The sequence below is a fragment of the Eretmochelys imbricata genome, chromosome 2 (genome assembly GCF_965152235.1).
Source record: "Eretmochelys imbricata isolate rEreImb1 chromosome 2, rEreImb1.hap1, whole genome shotgun sequence".
NCBI classification, from domain to species: domain Eukaryota; kingdom Metazoa; phylum Chordata; order Testudines; family Cheloniidae; genus Eretmochelys; species Eretmochelys imbricata.
This window is the reverse complement of record NC_135573.1, coordinates 214,407,073-214,429,679: the sequence shown is the minus strand read 5'-3', so window position 1 is coordinate 214,429,679 and position 22,607 is coordinate 214,407,073. Positions and strand designations below refer to the sequence as shown.

The window sequence follows — 22,607 nt, the reverse complement described above, 5'->3', positions numbered from 1 at the left end:
GCAATCACCAACTGAGAAAAACTGATTAGAATTTCAGTCTCTGAAGTCTTGCCAATGCTGAGGGTTGTTGTTCAACTTGAAAAGATTTTTTTTACATAACTACCATGATTTTAACATAAGTAAGATATTACTAAACCTATTTCCTCACCACTAATGGGAAAATTCTTAGTTCTCATGGTCAGGCCATCATATCACTTGCTGACAACAATGAGGGCAAATATTCAGTGGGATCTTTCTCCTAGTTACCAAAGTCAAATAGGAAGGGTGCATTCAGCATTGGAATTTGAGCATGACAGGGTGTGGGTCTTGATTGGCCAATTCAGACCATTGACATATGGGTAGGACAATGTACTGCCATGACTCTGCTGCTTCTGACAGAGGCCCCAAGAGGGTAACAATAACTCAGTGGATCATAGTATGTTGGAGGTGCTTTGGCCATTTGATCCCAGCATATACCTTCAGGGGAACATCTCTGTCTCTACTACAAATGGTTGAATATTTCTGTTCAAAGGTTTTTCAATTAAAATGACCTATTATTCAAATTTAAAGTTATGTTTTTTGAACTTTTCAGTTTTTCAATGAAGACTGAAAGTTGCAGGGAGGACTGAATTTTTCACTCCCTTTCTAAAATTCCTTTTCCAAAGGTAACATGAAAGAAAAGTGTGTGTGTGGTTGGGGGGGAGGGGGGCAGGGCATGGAAGGAAATATAAGAAAAGGGAGGAAAAGGGAAGAGAAAGTGGAAAAAATTACAGACTTCAAAAACTTGTGGGTTTTTTTAAAAATGATTTTTATACATTTAAACTTACCAAAAAATACTTTCTATTTTTTTCCAGCTCTAGTCTCTGCGATCCTTGTGAATTTAAGAATTTGGGGAGATTTTATTCAGTAGTTACAGCAATATCTATCTCAGAGTGATAAACTCAAGGAGCTCAATGTATTTACCTTAACAAAAAGTAGGTTAAGGGGTGACTTGAAGTATCTACAAAGGAAACAAATATTTAATAATTGGCTCTCCAATCTAGCAGAGAAAGGTATTACATGATCCAGCTGCTGGGAAGTTGAAGCTAGACAAATTGAGACTGGAAGTAAGGCATAAACTTTTAATGCTGAGAGTAATTAACCATTAGAACAATTTACAAAGGGGTAGTTGATTCTCCATCATTGGCAATTTTTCAATCAAGATTGGATTTTTTTTCTAAAAGATATGCTTTAGGAAATATTTTTGGGGACGTTCTATGCTCAGTGTTATGCAGGAGGTCAGACTAGATGATCACAAAGGTCCCTGCTGGCCTTAGAATCCATGACTCTAAATGCTTATTCCATAATTCTTACGTATTTGGAACTGTAGCCTTTGTCAATAATTTCCTGTCAAGATACTATCTACCTGATAGATTAATCTGTGGTACATGTGTCCCTCCCTCTTATTCATGATGTAGCAGATCCAATTAAACAGCTGGCTCTTTGTAAATTTGACTTGAAGTGACACAGTGAAGGGGCAATCTGCCCCCTTAAGGGTAGTGCTGCCTAGGTCAGCCCATCCCTGTCATATGACGTGGCCCCTTCAAGTTTTTGGTAGGTCTCATCTACAAAGATGGAAGAGATATTCGAAGACAGGAAAATGGGCCTGGGAATAAGTAGTTTTGGGATAAAGTCAGTTACTATTTCCCAGATGCTTCAAGAGGGGCAGGAAGTGCCATCACCCTCCTTAGCTGGCAAAAAAGAAACTGTGAGGATCCACAAATGGAAGGCAAGGGTAGCAGAGTTTGCAGACACAGTGAAGACATCAGCTGGCAGGACAAAGGAAGGCACTGTCCTTAGCCACCTAAACCAAGGTCACTGGCTGGAACCCAGAAGAGAGGGTGAGACCAGTCTCCCCACTTCTTCCCCAGAGCAAGAGAGGAGGTACAGGCATCAAGAGTGGGGTTTGAGGGCTAAGTGTAGCGGTCACTAAACTTTGGGTTTTCTTATTTTGGGACTTTTCTGTTAACCCCAGAAGGGGAATGGACTGAGAGGTGACCCTGCTACAAAGCAAGCCATGGAAACAGCAGAGCCTTCATGGAACTGGGATGGAAAAGAGGGCACTGCAGGGCAAGAACCTTGGCAACACCGCTTCTGCGCATGTGGGGCTTGCTCTGAGGCAAGACACTATAACATGCACTACTAACACAAACGGACCAATTAATTGTCTATAATCGGAAATATCACTGGGGAACCCATTAACACCTGTAGTGAATTTGACCTAACGAGTCTATGTCAGAGGTGGAGGTAGATCCAGGACTGAATCTTGCCTTCTATGTTATAGTGTAAAATCCACAGAAAATTTTAAAAAATAAATAAAACCATCCATGTGGATAAAAGGAGGTCAAGTCTTGCTGAACCTGGCAATCATTTGGTGGGCCACATTTGAGTGTTAAGGTAATAATAAAATAAATTCAAAAGACACGCAGTTTGTAGAATTTAACTATGATGATGATTACTATTCATTATTTAGAGAGCACACTGCAAGTATGACAAGCATTTTTCATACAGGCAAGAAGATACAATTCTGCCCCAAAGGTTTTATAATCTAACTAGATTATTTGTAGGCAAAGGAGAAAAAGGAGAGAAAGAAAAATGTATCCTTTCTTTTCTTTTCAATTTATTATTAAATCACACATTTAACTGCCATTTTTATTGTCACTTAATCTCTTCCTGTTTTCTGTAGCCAACATTCTGAAGCCAACAGTGGGGAAAAAAAGAGTCCATGCCAGGGATTTATAGTCATATGCAGATGTGCAGCCAATTCAGGTAATAGCTAAAGATAAAATATAGCATCCTCTTCGCCATATAACCTAAAATTTCCAGTCTAGAACCGAGCATTTCCAACTGTATATTAGCACTCAATCAGCAAAATAAACAATCTTATCTAAGCATTACACAGGCTCCACATGAAGATAAACCAAACCAATTCTGTCAGGACAGATGGGATCACTCTCAAAATCCATGGGAGGTGATTCCATTGTTTTGCCTGTCTCAAGTGAGGTATTAGTAAATAACTCGGGCTTTGTATATTCTTTTCCCCTCAAAACACCTATTTCCAACTTTTAAACATACAAAGTGTTTTATGTATTCTGTGCTTGGGGAACCAGTTGTTAAACACAACATTTGCTAATCTTCTTTCATCAGGCAATTTTTATTTGGCATTGGCAAGAAAAGGAAACTCTTTTAAACATTCTTTCTTCCATGCGTAATATTCAAAACACAAAAATAAATATAGCATTGTTGTTTTCTTTATGTTTCCTGACTCTAAACATCATATCAAACAGATCTCCAGGAAAGGAATGACAAATATGGCAAGGCAAAACGTAAAATTAATCACCGAAACTACAACAGCTTGATTCTAGCCGATCGCTCCATTGCCCACTTTAGACGAGGCACTTAGCTGGTTAGAAATCTGTACGCAGCTGACTACATGTCATGACACAGCTTTCAAACTCTATGGTTATTTCAGGTGCTGCTATTAGGCAAATAATTTAAAAGGGGAGTCATTCCCATTGTGTCTAAGATGTCATCTGCATTTTCAGTAACAACCTAATGGACATATCCTTTTTTATTAGAAGAAAGTAATTACTGGCAACTATCAATTGTTATCTTTGTAGTTAAAATACACACTATGCTGTGGAAGTATTTTAAGCCCCTCCCACAAACAATCTTCTTCTAAACTTGGATGTTGCTACTATACAAGTGCTCTGTTCCAGCTTGTTGCCAGGTCAAGAGCCACGCTAGCCTAGAAGGTCAGACCCATACAGGAAACACACCTAAGGTGGCCACCCAGATTTGCTGGTTGCTGTAAAAGGAGAATTGCGCATGGGTGTGTGATGCTCCTCAGGGCTGTGAGGCATCTCACCACTACCTGCCCTTAGCGTGAAGCAGTCTTGTCCATGCCTGCTGGAGACCATCTCCTTGTAACCAACAACCTCTGGCAGCACAAGCACGACTTTGCTCTCTGTACAGGTAGTGACAAGCGTACACCAAACTTCAAATACTCAGAATGTACCCTGCAGTGTCCAGCCCCTTTATCCACTGCACACTCACAGAATTACTGGGCCCGCGGTTCCCAAAAGAACAATACATACCAGCCTATAAGATTCAACTCAAAATAAGCACTTTGCCTCATCCCATGGCACTTAGATATATATAATTAAAACAAGCCTAAGTTTATTATCAAAGAACAGAGATTCAAGTAATAGTGAGTCAGACTCCTGGAAACAAATGGTTATATGTAAAACAAAATAATACGCTTTCTAGAGACTGAACTTAACTAACAAGTTACTCTCTTTAGTCTCTTGTCTAAAGAAGTTTATCTCACCCAAAGTTCTCTCCAGCATTTTTAACCATGCCTGGTTGAAGCCCCTTTTTCATGAAGCCAAAGCACTGTCCTTTTTATTCCTCCATGGAGGGTGCCTGGGCATCCCCTTTATCCTCCAAAATATACTCAAGCAAATGTTTGTTTTGTACTTCAAGATAAGTTCCTCTCCCCACACTTTTTTCTCTTCCTATTAGCTTCTTGCTTACAATCCTTCATGCGCATTCAGTTCAGATAGGTGTCAGGAGACTCACTGTGAATGAGACAATTCTCAATTTACAAATAAATAGATAGCTGGCTAAACATCTCGTCTGACAGAAAAATCTGTTTTCCACCTTGCTGGTGACTAATGTCTGGATACAGACTGTCAGAACATATTTTTGGTGTATATACAAACTCCTTAAATATTATCTGTACATTCATTTTGCAGTGATATTGATGCCCAGTGTGACACTGGCTTTCATTTGAGACCTCACTTGACATTCTTTGGTGAACCCGAATGTACATACCAAGATTAGGAGATTCTTATAAGGTCTCCGCACACTCTTGCCAGTTGGCATTAAGAGATCCTTGGGTCACAGGAGGCTTCTTGCCGCACCCTCTCCCCTTACACATCTTTGCAAGAGCCAGATACAATGAAGTGACCTAAATTTTCATTTTTCTCTTTCACACTCAGTTTTCTTCATCAAATCAAGAGGAAAGGACATCTAGAGCAGGGTCTCAAACTCAATTTACCTTGGGGCCAGTGCTAGTCCTCAAATCCTCCCAGCAGACCAATAATGTCACTCATGCCACCCAGAACCCATCCCCAAAACTCTGATGCCCCCCAAAAAAACCTCTCACCAACCTGCTTAAGGCTCTGTGAGGGAGTTTGGGTGGGGCAGAAGGTCTGAGGGAGGGGATTGGGGTGCAGGCTCTGGGAGGGAGTTTGGGTACGGAAGGGGTGAGAGGTTGGGCTCTGGGAGGGAGTTTGGGGGCTGGGGTGTGTTGGGAGGGGGTACAAGCTCTGGGAGGGAGTTTGGGAGCTGGGGTGCGTGGGGAAGGGCTGCAGGCTCTGGGAGAGAGTTTGGGGGCTGGGAGGGTGTGAGGAGGGGGTGCAGGCTCTGGGAGGGAGTTTGGGGGCAGGAGGGAGTGTGTGGGAAAGGGGTGGAGGTGCAGGCTCTGGGAGGTGGTGGGGGGGTGCAGCACTTACCTGGGGCTCCAAGACAGGGCGGGCCGGGGAGCCTCGACATGCTGCTACCCCCAGGCACTGCCCCTGCAGCTTCCCATTGGCCGCAGGGGTGCTCAGGGAGGGAGCAGTGTGCGGAGGCACAGCCCCACCCCGCCCCACCCCACCCCACCCCACCCCGGGGCCTCAGGGAGGGGCCGGCAGCCACTGGAGCGAGCAGTCAGACACTGCTCAGCTCTGCTGAGCTGCTGGGGCCCCGGGCCCTTTTAAACCTCTAGAGGGAAGGGAGGGAGTGCACCCAGGGGCGGCAGGTGGGGCCAAGGGAGAGACCCAGCCCCAAAACTGCTGGAGCCCTGCGGCCCACAGGTGGCCCGCGAGTTTGAGACCCCTGATCTAGAGTATCTCAAAACTGTCATGATTTGTTGCGTATCAGCAAAATCTTGCTTTATTACATGTGGAGAAGAGTCAGCTTAATAGTCCAGGCTGTCTTCTCCTGAGGGGTGATTCAAACATTCTGTTGTGAGGAAACATCTTGTTGTTTTGAGGGGAAAATTCAGACCAAGTTAGCTGCATCTATGATGGCAGAACATGATCCTGAGAGGACAGGGGAAAGTCTCGTCTGCTTGAGTTTAAGGCCAGTGTTCTTCACTGAGGGCTCTGGATATATTGGGAGAATTTCATTCTATAGATGAACTTGGGAAGGCCAGTAGGGAAGTGTTGACTCCTTTGGTGATAGAGGTTTTCAATGTCTCCTTTAATGATGGCAGAGTGCTCAGCACTCTTAAGGAAGCACACGTAGCACACTTGATAGAGAAACTATGACTTGATGCTGACAATTCGGTCAACTGCTTCCAACCTTCCATTTTTTATTAAAATTACGGACAAGGTTGAGGCATGACAACGTTCAGCATATCTAGATGCCTCAGAACTCCTTGGCCAGCTTCAGACCTGGTTATGGCACAGAGACTACACTGACTGACGGGTTTCAGAGTAGCAGCCGTGCTAGTCTGTATTCGCAAAAAGAAAAGGAGTACTTGTGGCACCTCAGAGACTAAATTGGTTAGTCTCTAAGGTGCCACAAGTACTCCTTTTCTTTATACTGATTGATAATCTTATCAAGGTGATAGCTAAGGGTCCACACTGATACTGATAGATCTATTGGCTGCCTTTGATACTGCTGAACAGGAAAGCCCCCCGACCCAAGCATACGTCTCTGCTGCTGCTGGAGCTGGGTGCCTGGCCAGCAGCTGCTGCTCTCTCTGCTCTGCCTTCAGAGATGGGTAGCTGGAGAGCAGCAGCTGCTTCGGGGGGGGGGCCTATGGGGAGTGGGCTAAGGCAAATTTTGGGGTGGCTATAGTCCTTGCAATACCCCTCCCCCACCACCAGTGCTGATGGTGGACTCGCTTTCAGAAAGGTGGTTGTTTTGCTACTGCTATTTTAGTCTTAATTGGACTGTATTTTTAAAGTACCGGTCATAGGCAGCTAAAGCCTGAGAGAGATCATCTTTTTGTGTTTACGTATTTAAATAAAATAAAACAGGCAACTTATTACTTCAATCTATCTGCTCCCAGTGTGAGAAACAAATGCTTCCTTTACTGACTCAAAGAAGTATTGCTAATGAATGACAGAACTGGCTGAAATAGTTTGTGCAGGGTTTTTTTTTTTTATGATGAAAAACAGCTTTTCAACCAAAACAAACATTTCGGTTACATTTTTTTAATTAAAAAATCAATTTTTTTCTGCGATTTTTTTTTGTATTTGACAATTTTTTTTACCCAAAATAATTTTGATAAAACAAAAAAAATCAGTAATCAAGTTTTAATTTAAAAAAATACTGGGAAATTGGGCAAAAGAAACAAAAAACCAGAAAACTTAAAAACATGTCCTACACAAAGTAGTTGGCATTTGTCTACTAGCTCGAGGGCTTCAGAATCCATACAGCTGTGGAAGGACAAAATGGATTTGTGCATCCACAGCAAAACTGTCAGCCAGTGTATCTGTACAAGTGGAAGGCAGTAGTACAACTGAGGCCGAAGTACTCATTGCCGAATCTTTATTACTTGTGTGTTTTAAGAGGGAGAAAGGAAATACTGCTTGATTTTCAGAGCTGGCCAACAATTAGAAAAATCATTCTTTGATTTATAAACCAAGCAAATTGGAAAGAGAAATTATCGAGAGAATAAATGGTGAAACTCCACACTGTCATTTTTTCAGAGACACTTTTAAGAGGAAAACTGTACTTCATAACCTCATTTTCCACGGTTGTTGACTTCATAAACTTAACCGTACATAAGAGCATTAAGTCAACCACTGTCTTGGGCTACCGAAGGGCCACAAAATCCAGCTCACAAATAGAAGGGTACCGTCAACCTCACTAATAATGGTTTTCACATACATCAGAGTAACTAAAAGTGAACTACATCATTTTCAAATGTATGTCGATAGCATTTACGTCTTCAAGTGTTTCTCTTTCCTCTTCCTCTCCCCATTATATTTGACAACAGGGAAGACTCTACTTTTTTTCCCAATTTTTACGCGAAGTTTCTGATTTCTATTAGCCCTGACTATCTCCTTGACTTGTCAAGCAATTAAAGTGACAAAAGCAATAGCAGATGCTTCTTTTACAGCTAAACCTGTGGCAGCAGGTCATATTTTGCAGTTTATTACAACCGCTTGACACAGTCTTGACTGTAAGGTAATTGAAAAGATCCTGATAGTAAACCACTGGTTTACTTTTTTCAGATTAAATAAATATATAATCCAATTCCAACCTCATTTTAATGGCACATTAGATGTTCTCCAAGTTGTCTTGATTTTTATTTTATTTGATGATTGTAAATAAACCCTGGAAAATTCCTTCCAAGATTTTACCACCTGAAACTGCAGCTGTTGGCTGACACTATCAAAGCCTCACAATTCCAAACTCACGTGCAAATCTCATCAAGTGCAGACATTTCTAATTGGTTCCAGAAGTTTTTCTTTTTGCTAAGATCAGGGGGCAGAGGAAGAATAATGAGGAGCTTTTAAGCAGAGGGAGGAGGGAGGAGGGTGTTGAGCTTGGGGAGTGGAGATTTTAAAAAGCTCCAGCTTGGCTGCTCTGCCAGAAACGCGGAGCAATTTTACGGTCAATTGGCCAGAGCATCTGGAACCATACATCATAGTCTTTAGTTGATGGTGGTGAAGCCGACTCACACATTGGCTCAGGCTAAAACCAGTAATGACTCTGCTGTCACACCTAAATGGAAACTAACTTAATCTACTGCCAGGTTTAACTGTGACTTTTTCTAAGGGACATTATTCCTCTTAGGGCAGTTGTCAAGAATATTAAAAGTTCAGCCCACTGAATGCTCACGACACACTATGGCAGACTTTTATGAGCAAAGCTAACATATAAAATAAAGATTACAACTTGTGTTTGTTTAGCTCCATATGTGTTGACAAGGCTTTTTATCATGAGGCTATAGGGTTTCCTCCCATCCCTCCTTCTTCCACCTTCATTTTTTAAATATATTTCATATGCACCAGCCTACCTTGTTAGTGCATGGAGACTGCATAAATGCTGAAGTCATAAATCATAGCCCAGGGTATGGAGCATTCAACCTAATGGAAGCCAAATATGAGATATACTGCGTTTTGAAATGTGGCACAGATGATCATAATGAGGGGCAGAGCAAAAATTCCACAGAGCAGAAAACTAAGGTTGATGTGGAAATAATTCCTTGTGAGTAAAGGTTTGTTTTAAATCAATGGTCATAAGTCTCCGTTCTAAGGCTGGTAAATTGCATTAACAAACAAGTGAGGTAACAGCAAGTCTCTGCATGATGTAAGAAGTCGCAAGTCAGTAGTATGGTAATACATCACATTCAGAGGGACTGCTGTGAGGTAAGAAGTACAGTGCAAAGCAGTACTTTTAAATAGATACCCATTCTATATTTTTCTCCATACAGATTAGTTAACACACTAGTTAGAAACACAGGAACTGCACTCTAGATCAGAGCAGTGGTCCATCTAGTTCAGAATCCTGTCTCCACCAGCATTCAGCACCAGCTGCTTCTAAAGAAGATGCTAGAAAGATGTTGCAGAGGTTAGTTGTGGAATAAGTTGTGGAATAAGCTGACCACAAGGAAGTTTCTCTCTAGCTTCATTAGAAGCTGGCTTATGCCCTGAAGCATGAGGTTTTACATACCTTCCGAAACTCTTATTTTTCTTTAATCCTTATACAACCCATGCCTGAGTCAAATTGAAAAGAAAACAGAAATACTTTATTTTAGAAGTGTTGTTTGCAATGTTGTTGTAGCCGTTTTGGCCCCAGGCTATGACACACACAAGGTGGGTGAGGTAATATCTTTTATTGGCCCAACTTCTGTTGGTGAAAGAGACAAGGAAGAAGATCTCTGTGGAGCTCGAAAGCAAGACTCTTTCACCAACAGAAATTGACCCAGTATGTTAATGTGAATTAGGCACCTTTTAGTTTGCTCCAGCAGTACCCACACTGGGCAGTTGAAGAGCAACTCTCTGGTGTGGGGTGCAATTCACACCCCCATAGTCTGCACCGTAGTGCAGTGCAGAAATACCCAGAGTTTCTTAAAATTTAAAAGCATGGCCTCAGATCTCAAGGTTTTGTTACCAATGTTCTGTATCTATAAAAACTAATAAAGCCCTCCACAGACAGGTTGGTTGCAGGGAAGCACAGAGCTCATCATTAACTGTATGAGCACTTACATCAGTCAGTATGTTCAGCTTTCTGAAAACATCCCATTCACACCAGGCATGCTCAGAGGTTTTACACAGCTATTAACGGGCAAGTTTTGCATCAATGGCTCAAATGATCCCAATAAAACACAGTCAGGATACCTTAAAATGTGGAGTGAGCATTTCAATATTGCTTTAATTTAATGTAGATCATTTAAGACTTTTTTACTCAGCTCAAGTCTAATACAGACAGCTTCAGTTGGACCAAATTTTGACTTTAATTTCTGTTAGGTGTATCTTGCTCACAGAAAAACTTGCCGAAGTTTTTCACTATGTTCTTTAAGATCCCTAACCCAAATTCAATTAGCATCCATTATAACTTCAACGTCTTCTAATCATTGAAATATTACTGGAATTACTCCTTGAAATACCCTCGGAGCAGTGCCAATACCAAACATAATTCATTTACATTTATAATGGTTTATTTAAAATCACTGCCTTAGAACTCACTGCACCTAATTTTACTAGCCAAAATGCCCAACTCCTAATATGGAGAAGACATTTGTTTCCAAGACCTTATCTTCAATTGTTCAACAATTTTCATCAGATAATCTTCTTGTTTTACTTCACTGCATGGATCAAAGCACATCTATACTTTATGTAACCTCTCAGTTACACTAGAATTAACGCATAGGTTCAAGTCAACAATGTTGATTTAAAATCACCTTGAGAAAAAAGCCATAGTCTCCATAGTGTTTCATTCAGCCCAAATTAGTACAGAATATGAATATACTAGTGCCAGATTCTGCTTAGGTCTTATGTAGGTAGGCCGATGACATTCATAAAGTAACCTCCCTTACTTGGTCCGTATGAGGGCCTTCCAGAATTGTAGCTCTTACTCTCTGGGAAGAACAAGGGATGCTTCCTTCCTGCTCCGCCAGATACACACAGCTTTCCAAAGGCAGTGGAGAGTGATTGAAAGGAGGGGGCATGTTTCTACTGCAAAAAAAGCGAACATCATTCTGGGATGTATTAGCAGGAGTGTTGTAAGCAAGACACGAGAAGTAATTATTCCACTCTACTTTGCCCTGAGTAGGCCTCAACTGGAGTATTGTGTCCAGTTCTGGGCATCACATTTCAGGAAGGATGTGGACAAACTGGAGAGAGTCCAGAGAAGAGCAACAAAAAATTATTAAAGGTCTAGAAAACATGACCTATGAGGGAAGATTGAAAAAAATGGGTTTGTTTAGTCTGGAAAAGAGAAGACTGAGATGGGACATGATAACAGTTTTCAAGTATGTAAAAGGTTGTTACAAGGAAGAGGGAGAAAAATTGTTTTTCTTAACCTCTGAAGATAGGACAAGAAGGAATGGGCTTAAACTGCAGCAAGGAAGGTTTAGGTTGGACATTAGGAAAAACCTCCTAACTGTCAAGGTGGTTAAGCACTGGAATAACTAGCCTAGGGAGGATGTGGAATCTCCATCACAGGAGATTTTTAAGAGAAGGTTAGACAAACACCTGTCAGGAATGGTCTAGATAATACTTAGTTCTGCCACAAGTGCAGGGGACTGGACTAGATGACCTCTCAAGGTCCCTTCCAGTCCTATGATTCTATGATTCTTCTCCCCCTATGCATTGGCCAGAAGAGCTGGTTGATCACCCAGAAGATGCATTCACCTACTGCACACTTGAGAACACCAGAAGGCAGAGTGCCTGCCAATATGTGACCAACTAGTCTATCTCTGAGGCAGAATGGTTCTGCACCACCTCAGCATAGGTCTATGCCTACAAGACACAATCAGGTTCTAACAAGGGCATAAGGGGAGCCTGGATGTGGGGATGTGTGTTAAGACATAAAGGATATATATGAAGGACAACAAACATGAAGTTGTAATGATAAAGCAGAAGAGGACAATCTAGCATTGAGGAATTGATACTTGTTCCTTCTTGTGATCCACCTCCTGACAGCTCTAAAATCTCACGAATCTGACACATTTCAGACAGAAACTCAGTTTTTGTGTAATGCGTATTTGACTACAAGAGAATAAATACGAATAAGGTTTATACTTACCCACACACATTTCAAATGATTCAGGATAGTGCATGTCAAACAGAATCTGCCACAGAACTGGTTCCATGAGCAGCATAGATTTATGAACTCTGGGACAGAATTAGCCACTACATTCTAGGTGCACAGAATATTGTCATCATGCGTATTGCAATTTACACTAGTTTTCTTTATTTTCCTAAATCAGCATCCAAAAAGACATTTATATATCTACAAAGTGAGTTAATAGAAGTTGGAGTAAGAGAAATTTAAACTACCACCACAATAATCTATACCTGGTACACAAATACATTTTGCAATGAGTACATTAAATGTGGGAAAGTGAGAGAATGAGAAAGAGTGTGTGTTTATGTGTACTTCAGATTAAAAAGAGTAAATTAAAATGATTGAATTAATGTCTGTCTCAAGTTGTGAATAAGACTGGTGTCTGTGTGCGAGAGAGCGAGGGAAAAAGGGATGTGTGGATGAGCAAATGAAAAATTGCAAGGACAAAGGTGGCAGAAGTAAGGATAATCATTTCACATACTAGACAGATTAATGTTTGTGTGTGTCACAATATATCATTGTACATGTATAGCCAGGTTAAGTGAGTAGTTTTGATTGATCTCCCTTAGCCCTAACCTCAGGATCTGAGGAATTCTGGAAAAAGTCTAAATATTTCACTTTGGGTCACTGGTTTCAAATTCACCCAGATTAGTAACTACTGCCATCTGAAATCTGTTTGACAGCTTTTTTGCATGAGTTGGAGATCTCAGTCCTTCTTTTTGGGTGATTGTCTGCATCATGAAACCCACTATCACAAATTACCATCCTTTGTTAACAGTCCCAGCAGGGAGTCCAGAAACTGAATGTGAAGGTAGAATAAAATGTCTTCTTACTCACGAAGGTAAACCTTTTAGATCATGGCACCCTTGAAGGGCAAGATGAGGAACCGTGCCATATCTTTGGGGTATGTCTACACTGAAATAAAACACCCGTGGCTGGGCCAAGTCAGCTGACTTGGGCTTGTGGTGCTTGGGCTGAGGAACTAGAAAACTGCAGTATAGATGCACAGGCTTGGGCTGGAGCCCATTCTCTGGGACCCTGCAATGAGGGAGGGCCCCAGATCCCAGGCTCCAGCCTGAGCCTAATACCTACTCGGCAATTTTACAGACCTTCAGCCAAGCCCCAGGAGCCTGAGTCAGCTGACACAGGCCAGCCTCGAGTGTTTAATTGCAGTATAGACATACCCATAATATACCTGTTCTGTAGTAAATGGAGGACTTGAGGTGTCCAGTGCTATCAGTTTGGCAATTTACAAGCCCTATATTAACTTTAAGAAACTACATCTGCTGTTTCATATTCTGGTCTGTCCGCTAGCAAATTACTTGGATGGCACTTGCTCTTGTGATATTTTCAAAGAAAACATCATGAGATACTACCAATGACGACTAGCCAGCCAGTACAAAATAAGAAGGGAGACAAAAAGAAAAGGGGCCAGAGAAGCAATCAAATGGGAAGGCCAATATGAAGAAAAGAGAGAAAAAAACTGAAGAAAGCAGAAAGAAATAACCAAAAAGAGAAGAGGGAAGAGAGAAAGGAAGGGAAAAAGAGTTACAGAAGTAGTCAGAGATGAAGGGAGTCAATACTTTAATGAAGGAAATAGATTAAGAATAAGAAACAAAATAGATTTTTGAAAAAATTAATATTAAGAGAAAATCATTGCGTTTTATTTATTGCATATTTTTACACGGTGAAGTAAGAAACCACACGATTACTCCAGAACTAATCAGGACAATGTCCTGGAAACAAAGACTATGAATATTTTGTTGTTTTCCCTAAACCTTATCTTACTTATATTTTCACACACACACACTTACTTGCCTGCGAGAATGATAAGTGAAATATTTACATAAGTCAAGGCTATATTCATATAGCTCCCATTGAGTTGCATGTGTATTTCAAATCAGATGATAATTCTTGTGTGACAGTGCGTGTACCCCACTCAGGTTCTGAATGGGTTAATGTGTGCCTAAGAGGCCAATTTTGTTACCTAATTGCACCTGGAGGGAGAGACAGGCTTAACTGATCAAGAAGCCCAGCTGAGCAGGAACAAGCTGGTTAGCAAAAAGCTAGGAAGTTTATAGCAGAGGGGGCTGTAGGGAGAGAGTCTGAAGTCACTATTTGGGCACTAGAAGGTGGAGACATCTGGTAGGCACAGGACCGGAGCAAGCTGACCTGACATTTGTAAGTGGGTCCCCTTCCATCCCTGGAAACCCAGGCTTGTATGTCCCCCTGGTGACTAAACAGCATACATAGTCCACCAGACAACCTTCACCAAATATTTTTATCATTGTTTTGCCTTTGTGCTCCAGGTACAACACACATATAGCAACAGCAGCAGTAGCTAGCAGGAGCCCCCTCCTGCTGCCTGGCTCAGCCTTTTAACTACTTGCCTTCTTCTCCCAGTTATCCATCTGATAAGCTAATTACCTCATCCCCTTCTCCACAAGTGCCAGTGATCCCTTCTAATTTTCCAAGCCAGTTCACTACCTAACTCCCTCCTACTCTAACCCTGAGTGCTCTAAGTGACCCAGAGTCCTGGCTTCCAAAAAGCTCTATTTATAGATCCTCATCTAAGAATGCTCTATAACACCTTGGGAAGCAAATAAACACAGGACAATTAATTCTATGTTTAAAAAATATCTATTACACTAGTTTACTCAATGTACACTAAAAATTTTTTTTCCAAATGCGAGGCCCTTCATACTTAAAACAAAAGCCTTCATGAAATCCATAAAACATGGGCTTTAACTCTGATGTACACTGATTAAAAGACACTTGTTGATTTTAAAATCCAGGCTATGACACCAATATAACAATTACCAAAAAGTTCAAAATAATTTGTAAATAGTGACATTTTGCTAATCAACTTTAAATTTTGTCTAACAAGTGTTTCCTGTCCCAGGGAGGAACACATTAGAATAATATATTTTTCCATGGTGATATTGCCTGCTGTCAGAGAAAAGGCAATAAAATTGGAACCATTTTCAGAAACACCCAATTAACAACATCTTGGGGGGGGGGGGTCAGATCTTTAACGAAGGTAAATTGGTGTAACTCCACTGAAGTTGACAGAGCTATGCCAATTTAGACCACTTCAGGATCTGGCCTTTGATCTTTCTGTTTCTAATCCAAGAGATACTATGTGTCCTAGTTTTTAGAGGAACTTTCTTTTGCTGAGGGAAAGACAAAAAATATTTGAAACTGTTATTCTTAAAACCCCCACTACATTAAAAACACTAAGTTACTATGTTTAATGCATTCTTCTTAAATAACTCACTTATACTAAATAGCTTGATGTGTGTTACCTTGGCACTTCATAAAGCTATCATACAGTCAAATGATTGCATTGGACCCTTCAGATCATCATCCGGCCAAACCCAAAAGTAAACTTTATTTGTTAACCAATCTCTCAATAGTGCAGTGAACCATTCATAAAAGCAGACTTGCACAACCCTAACATATCCTCATCTGGAAACTAACCACAGATTTCTTAAGAATGTGGTACAGTTTGGAGTCATATGAAAATATTATTTTAATGTAAAATATACACCAATATTTTGGGAAACTCAAATGCAGAGAAACCAAAAGTCATACACAGTAAACACAAGTGTGTCATAATGAGAGTGTGAAATCAGGCAACACAAAGTCAATCTCAACACCATGATAACTGAGCATGCCCCTTTGGGCTTTTGTCAAATCCTGCAGAATACTTAAGATCTGGGAATATATTAAATCTGGAGGTTGGGCAGCACATGAGGGTATTTCTTTCAAAGTTTATGGCCAGAAATATATTATTTTTGCTTAGCAGGATAACACATTGTTGTCTTTGACTTTTTTTAATTTGATACATTAGGTACCAATCACAATTAACAATTTCTCCTATGGTAAAACCTCAAAAGGTGTGAGAAATATGATAAAAGGCGAAGAAAAAAATTCCCAAATTCTGTTCAACTGTATAGTCAAAAATATGGATCCAAAATATATACCTCTAAAGGCAACCCATAATCTTAAATTGGCAAAATGACTCATTTTCTGAAAAGGACAAAAAATACAGAGTCCCTAGGGTCTGCAAATTGCGTGCAGCACTCTTAAAAACAAATATCTTACCTCATAAGTAAATGCCAAGGAAACAATGTATATTTTCAGGTAACTAAGTTTGTGCAGAACGAGAAAGACTGAGCAGCGGACAGCTTCCAAACTAGCTGCTTTGGGCCTAGAAATAAGAATTAAAATTAATGTTCAGTTTTTTCTCCTTTGCATGCAATCTGTTGAGTACTTCAGTGACAAACATGAATACAGAACAAGGCACTGATGATATCCTGTAGTAATACGCAATTGCAACTGAGTTTTCACTATAAATCTGATTTAAAGTTTACAATTTAAAACCTTAGCTCTGAATTTCCTGGATTAGTAAACTTGATTTGGGAATAATTTTGACATCTGGGTAATGTGTTCTACCTTAAATTACTGATATATATACTCTCAATCTTAATTCTATTTTAATGTAGTTTTTGCCTGGGAAACTCTGAATAAAGCTGTAACCTATTAATCCCTATTGGTGGAGTCAATTATTTATTATACAAGAGTTGAGGGTAAGAATGGGGCATGGCAAAATTATGAAAAATTCCTAATGAATAATTTGAGCCTATCTTTACGCAATTCTAATTTTCCTGTATTTACACTCATCCACATTTTTAGCTGCATAAATTCTGAACTTCTCCTGTACATTGCCAAATTCTTTCCCTATGCTGAAATAAATAATTTAGTGTGTAAAGATCGAAGGTATTTACCTCTGACTGAATAATGAATGTCAAACAGAGAAGGATTGTCACTGGAATGTTAAATGAAGATATAACCATGTATTTAAATATAAATAATTTCTTCTGCATAGTTTTCAGGCAGGATGAATACCATTTCTCTCTAAAGTTGTTTTCCATTATTTCTTAGGTCCTTACTCATGCTGAGTAGTCCAACAGTCCAAAAGAATTCTCATGGACTCCAACAGGAGTACTCATGGTGTTGCATACTATTTATAAGTGCATCACAATTTGGTCCATATATTGCAATGTGCAAGTAGGAAGTGCACGCATTTGATTAACATTATAGACTTTTGATATCTGAATGGCTGCCATACTTTATAAGTGATTGCGGTAGCCAATAAACCTTTTTTTTTCCTCACAACCAGGAAACAAGAAAAGAAAGAAAACGTTTCATGTCTTGCCTTAGCTCCATAAGGAATCCAATGGAGGTCAATGTCAGGATAATGTAGCCAATCCTCAGGAGAAGAGTTACCTGTGATAATGTCTGTAAAAACAACAAAGAGACAAATTACTCATTTAGGGTAACTCTCTGAAGGGATATTGGGTTCAAAACATGACACTGGAGCAGCCTGACCTTTCACTCTCAATTATACGTTAGTGTCTCCTTTTAAAGTAGTTGGCTACTTTGAACTTTATATAAAAAAAAAACCATGCCAGATTCTCCAGCCCACTCCCTAAATGTTCTTATTTTTTCTTCTTGGAAGCTGCAAGAATCAGATTTTTCCCAAAATAATTCTTCTCATAGGATTAGTCTTCAAAATATTTTTTTTAAATTTTCATTACTGTTTTCCCCCTGAAATTATTTGAAGCCTTCACACTGGAACCCAAAAGCAAATAGCTATTTTTTCTAAATAAATATGAAAGCCCAGCCTGCTCTTTTTCCTGTTCATAATGTCATTGCAGCTTTGGAATGGTTCCTCAAAGGTACAGGCAGTTGAAAAAAATATTGCTTAAAAAAAATGAAGAAGGTTAGTAACCGTTTTTTCTTCTTCAAGTGCTTGCTCATGTCCATTCCATGCTAGGTGACTCACAAGCAGTAGCCCTGGAGGTGGGCTCGGAGCTCATGCACACACTGACTGCAACGCTGTTTTCCGAAAGCTGGCATAATCACAGGCCTGTTGGGTGATGGCGTAGTGAAAAGTGAAGGTCTGAACCAACAACCAGTTTGCAGCTCTGTGGATGTCCTGGATTGGTACCTGCATGAGGAACGCTGCCAACGAAGCCTGGACTCTTGAGGAATGAGTGGTCACGATGGCCAGACGCAGAACCTTCACCTGCTTGTAGCAAGCTTGGATACAGGCGGTTATCCCAGACGAGATGTTTTCGGATGACACAGGTAGCCCTCTCATCCTTTCCGCCACTGCTACAAAGAGTTGCGTGGAGCTGCAGAAGGGCTTAATTCTCTCAGTCTAAAAGGCATGGGCCCGCCTAACATCCAACATATGATGCTAATGTTCTTCAGCAGTCTTGTGAGGTTTTGGAAAGAAGACAGGCAGAAAAATGTCCCGGTTGTTATGGAATTGTGACACCACCTTTGGTAGGAAGGCCAGACGGGGGCACAGCTGGACCTTGTCCTGGAAGATAGACAGATAGTCGAAGATAGACTGCAAAGAAGATTGGGATGGAGACAGATTCCATTCAACGGCCCAACAAGTGAAACATTTCCACTTGGCCAGGTAGGTAGCCCTAGTAGAAGGTTTACTACTATCTATCAAGACCTATTGAACTTGATCAGAGCAGGCCTGCTCCTCAGGGGTCAGCCATGAGGCAACCATGCAATCAAGTGCAGGGAGGCAAGATTCGGGTGAAGCAACCAGCCATGGTCTTATTAATTCAAGTCCGGTTGGAGTGGGAGTGCAAGTGAAGCGGCCACTGAGAAGTCCAGAAACACACCAAACCAATGCTGGTGTGGCCACGCTGGTGCTATCAGGATAACCCTCGCCCTGTTCCATTTGATTTTGTGAACCAAGGGGATCAGTGGGAAGATGTACAGCAGGTTGTCTGTCCATAAGACCAGGAAGACATTGGAGAGGGAACCCATGCTTTGCCTGAGCAATGAACAGAACTGGTAGCATTTTCTGTTCTGTGTGGTGGTGAACAGGTCCACCTGAGAAGGCCCCCACTTCTGGAAGATGACACTGATGACCTCCGGGTGAAGGGACCACTTATGGTGATAGGAAAAGGATTTGCTTAGGCAATCCACCAGTGCATTTCAGGCTTCCAGGAAATGTGACATCTCGAGGTGAATGGCATGTTTCACACAAAAGTCCCACAGTCGGAGGGCCTCCTGGCACAGGGCTGAAGATTGAGCTCCTTCCTGCTTGTTGATGTAAAACATTGATGCAGTGTTGTCCATCAAGACCTGCATCACTTTGCCTGAGATCTGGGGAAGGAACATCTAGCAAGCCAAGCGTGCTACCCTCAATTCCCTGATGTTAATATACAGGGAGAGTTCTTGCTGGGACCACAGGGCCTGAGATTGCCAACATGGGCTCCCCACCCCAGGTCTGACACATCCAAGACTAGAGTTTTTGATGGTTGAGGGGCAGCAAACAGTACGCCCTCCATTACGGATTCTGGGTCTCTCCACCAGGTCAGCGAAGGAAGGACTGGAGGCAGGATCATAAGTATTGAGTACAGGTGATGTCTGCTTGGGGAATAGACTGACACCAGCCACATCTGTAGGAGTCTGAGGTGTAGCCTTGCATACTGCACCATGTAGGCACATACTGCCACATGACCCAATAGTTTGGCATAGACGCAAGCAGTCATTATTGGGTGGATCATGACCTTGGAAATCAGGTCCAACATTGCTCGGAATCAGGCCACCTCCATAAAAAAAGAATGGCCTTCGGCCGAATATCTCTATCCTTTCTCATGCAGGGTTTGAAATCCCTGCAGATCTGGCACTTCTCTTTAATGCGAGGCTCCTCCAGACACTTTAGACAGCTAGTGTGCGGGTCACTAACTGGCATCATCTTGTTGCACAAGGCACATGGTTGAAGTCCGGGGAAAGGGGCATGCCCAGCCCGAGGCAAAAAGTCCCTTGACAACAGGGACAGCAACTAACACTACAATATATAGTAACTCTAACAAAGAACTATATAGACTAACTACAATAACTATACAAATATGAACAGAGAAAGTCCAAACCACTGGGAAAGAAGACTTGCCACAGCGAGAGGCATTCCAGCAACTGTCACAGGCGGTAAGAAGGAACAGAGGGCGTGGGGCTGGCGGTTCCCTTTTTACCAGCACATATGTGTATGACTCCAGAGGGCGCTAGAGCCGGCCTAACACATATCACCAAAGGAAAAATCTCTGAGAACTGTGCATGAAGAGCACACACACCAAGCAAGGAATGGACATAAGCAAGCACTCAAAGAAGAATAGCATTGTTAGCACACTGGGAATCAAGAGTCAATATACTTATGTGTTTACTTCTCCTTTCTGATGTATAAAGATGGTCTCAAACTTTTGCTTCCCCAAAAGAGACAAAAAATAAGTTTCACCCTGTTTATGGATTTGAAATGTCAGGAATACCATACGAGGGTGTCCACATGAGAGCCGGTTGTTTTGTTTTTTTAATTGCAATTCACAGGGCACAAAATGGAGGCATTTTTTTCATTTTTTCAAAATTTTTCATGACTTCTTTATCAAAATTATTATCAACATTGTTTGTTTACCAAAACATAGTTTTCAATAGGCAAAGAGAAAATATTTTGGAAAAAAAGGAAAATTTTAAAGATGTTAAAAGTTTCCATGAAACCACTTTTTCGCTTGAAAATTATGACTAGCTCTAGTCCCCACTTGTCTCTGCAGATTTTACTCCCCACCACTGGGGAAAGGAGAAAATACTGAAATTCAGATGGCATCCTGTGAAGATTTATATACATGCATAACCTCACTCATGCGAATAGTTTCCTACAGAGTGTGTGTAAATCTTCTCAGGATTGGGACTCAGTCGTCCAAGAATTGTCCTTCTGTTCTCCCTAATCTCAGTTTGCAAAGGGAGAATTAAATGCTGTTTAGCTTTAAACCTGTGTGACTGTGAGGTTCCGGCAAAGAGAAGTGAGTATAAATATATTTCTAACATAAAAACATAAAAGCAAGAAAAAGAACAGAGGCAGTCTTTATATATCATGAACAATAGACTCAAAGGTACCTAAGCTTTTAGCAGCTGGATTACAATGATATGCAGTTCACATATATAAAGCCCTTGCTCATATACAATAAGAAAGCAGGGGGAAAACAGGTACAACCTGTCTACTTCACAGTTTCTGCTTCTTGGACCATTTTTTCTTTCTTCTCAGCAACTCTGTCAATTGGGAAGTATAATTTGTAATGGCATCTGTATCCTTTGTCAGACCTGATGCAGGTCCTACCTTTGACAGAAGGGGTGCCTGTAGATCACCATTATTTGCAAGTCAAGCCTATTCTGCCGCTCTTATGCTATGTAGACACGCTGAAAGGAAGAATATATACTGCATCACTTGTCTCTCACTCTCAAAGTGCTCTACTTTCTGAAATGGTGAAGGGTGAACCATGTGACTTTGTTGGCAGGTACAGATGCGTTATGTGCAGTATGTCACAGTAGATGGGGGGAAGTGCCACATTCAAGCCATTTTGCATAGCAAAAATGCATTCCCACATTTGTAGCGATACTGTGGGCTGTCTTTTAAACTTCAATAAACCAAAGTAATCTGCATCCAAATATATTGTAATATAATAACAGATTTATTCTAACATATTGTGGTAACAAGAAACATTGAGAACATCAGCCCATAGTGTAAATGTGTTTATTATTTAATGACTATAACTTTCTTTTTACAGTTCTAACTCTGTAGTTACTCCCTAGCATGGTTCCTCAATTTACATTTCAAACTAGTTTCATGGTATCTCCCCATGAAGTGGACCCTGGCAGCTGAGCCTCAGTTTCCTAAGCGTTAATCTACCAAGATCAACAAAAAAGTCAGGAGATTATTTCACTAAACCAAGCATTATATATTAAATGTGTGCATTGCAAGTTGCAGTGAGAAAGGACTGTGCCTTTTATATCTTAGCATTACTGCAAGCATCCTCTTTCCACTCCAAAAAATATATGTATGCATGGCTAGATAAAATAAATGAGTATTTATATACTACAGTATTTGTATAAACAGAGAAGCCTGTGGGACCACAGCAGGGTCCTCAATTACAAGTCAGCCACAACTTTTGCAATGTCGTTATTGGCTGCAATCAAACAGAAAAAAATATTTCTGTTGGATTTTGATTTCATTGCAAGCTTTCAAAATGTCACAAAGTTTAAGAAAAAAGAGTTTTGGAATTTGGGGAAGAAATTTACACTGCTTCCTAGTCAACAGACTACCACAGAATATTTTTTAGTAAAGAAGAAATAATTTACTCAAACCAAGTAAATACACCATTCAGAATGAATGTGTATTTAGATAAGAGTCAGTTTCCAAATTT

The 22,607-nt window shown here is 40.8% G+C and overlaps 1 protein-coding gene across 1 annotated transcript in view; it reads right to left on the bottom strand.

The window, feature by feature from the left end:
* Positions 1 to 22,607, bottom strand: part of AGMO (alkylglycerol monooxygenase) — a 277,979-nt gene that overhangs the window by 121,876 nt on the left and 133,496 nt on the right. Inside the window, exons 11-12 of the mRNA XM_077809367.1 lie at positions 17,540 to 17,622; positions 16,426 to 16,537 (exon numbers count right to left, since the gene is read on the bottom strand). Of these exons, the coding sequence (XP_077665493.1) occupies positions 16,426 to 16,537; positions 17,540 to 17,622 (195 nt within the window). The remainder of the gene's footprint in view (positions 1 to 16,425; positions 16,538 to 17,539; positions 17,623 to 22,607) is intronic.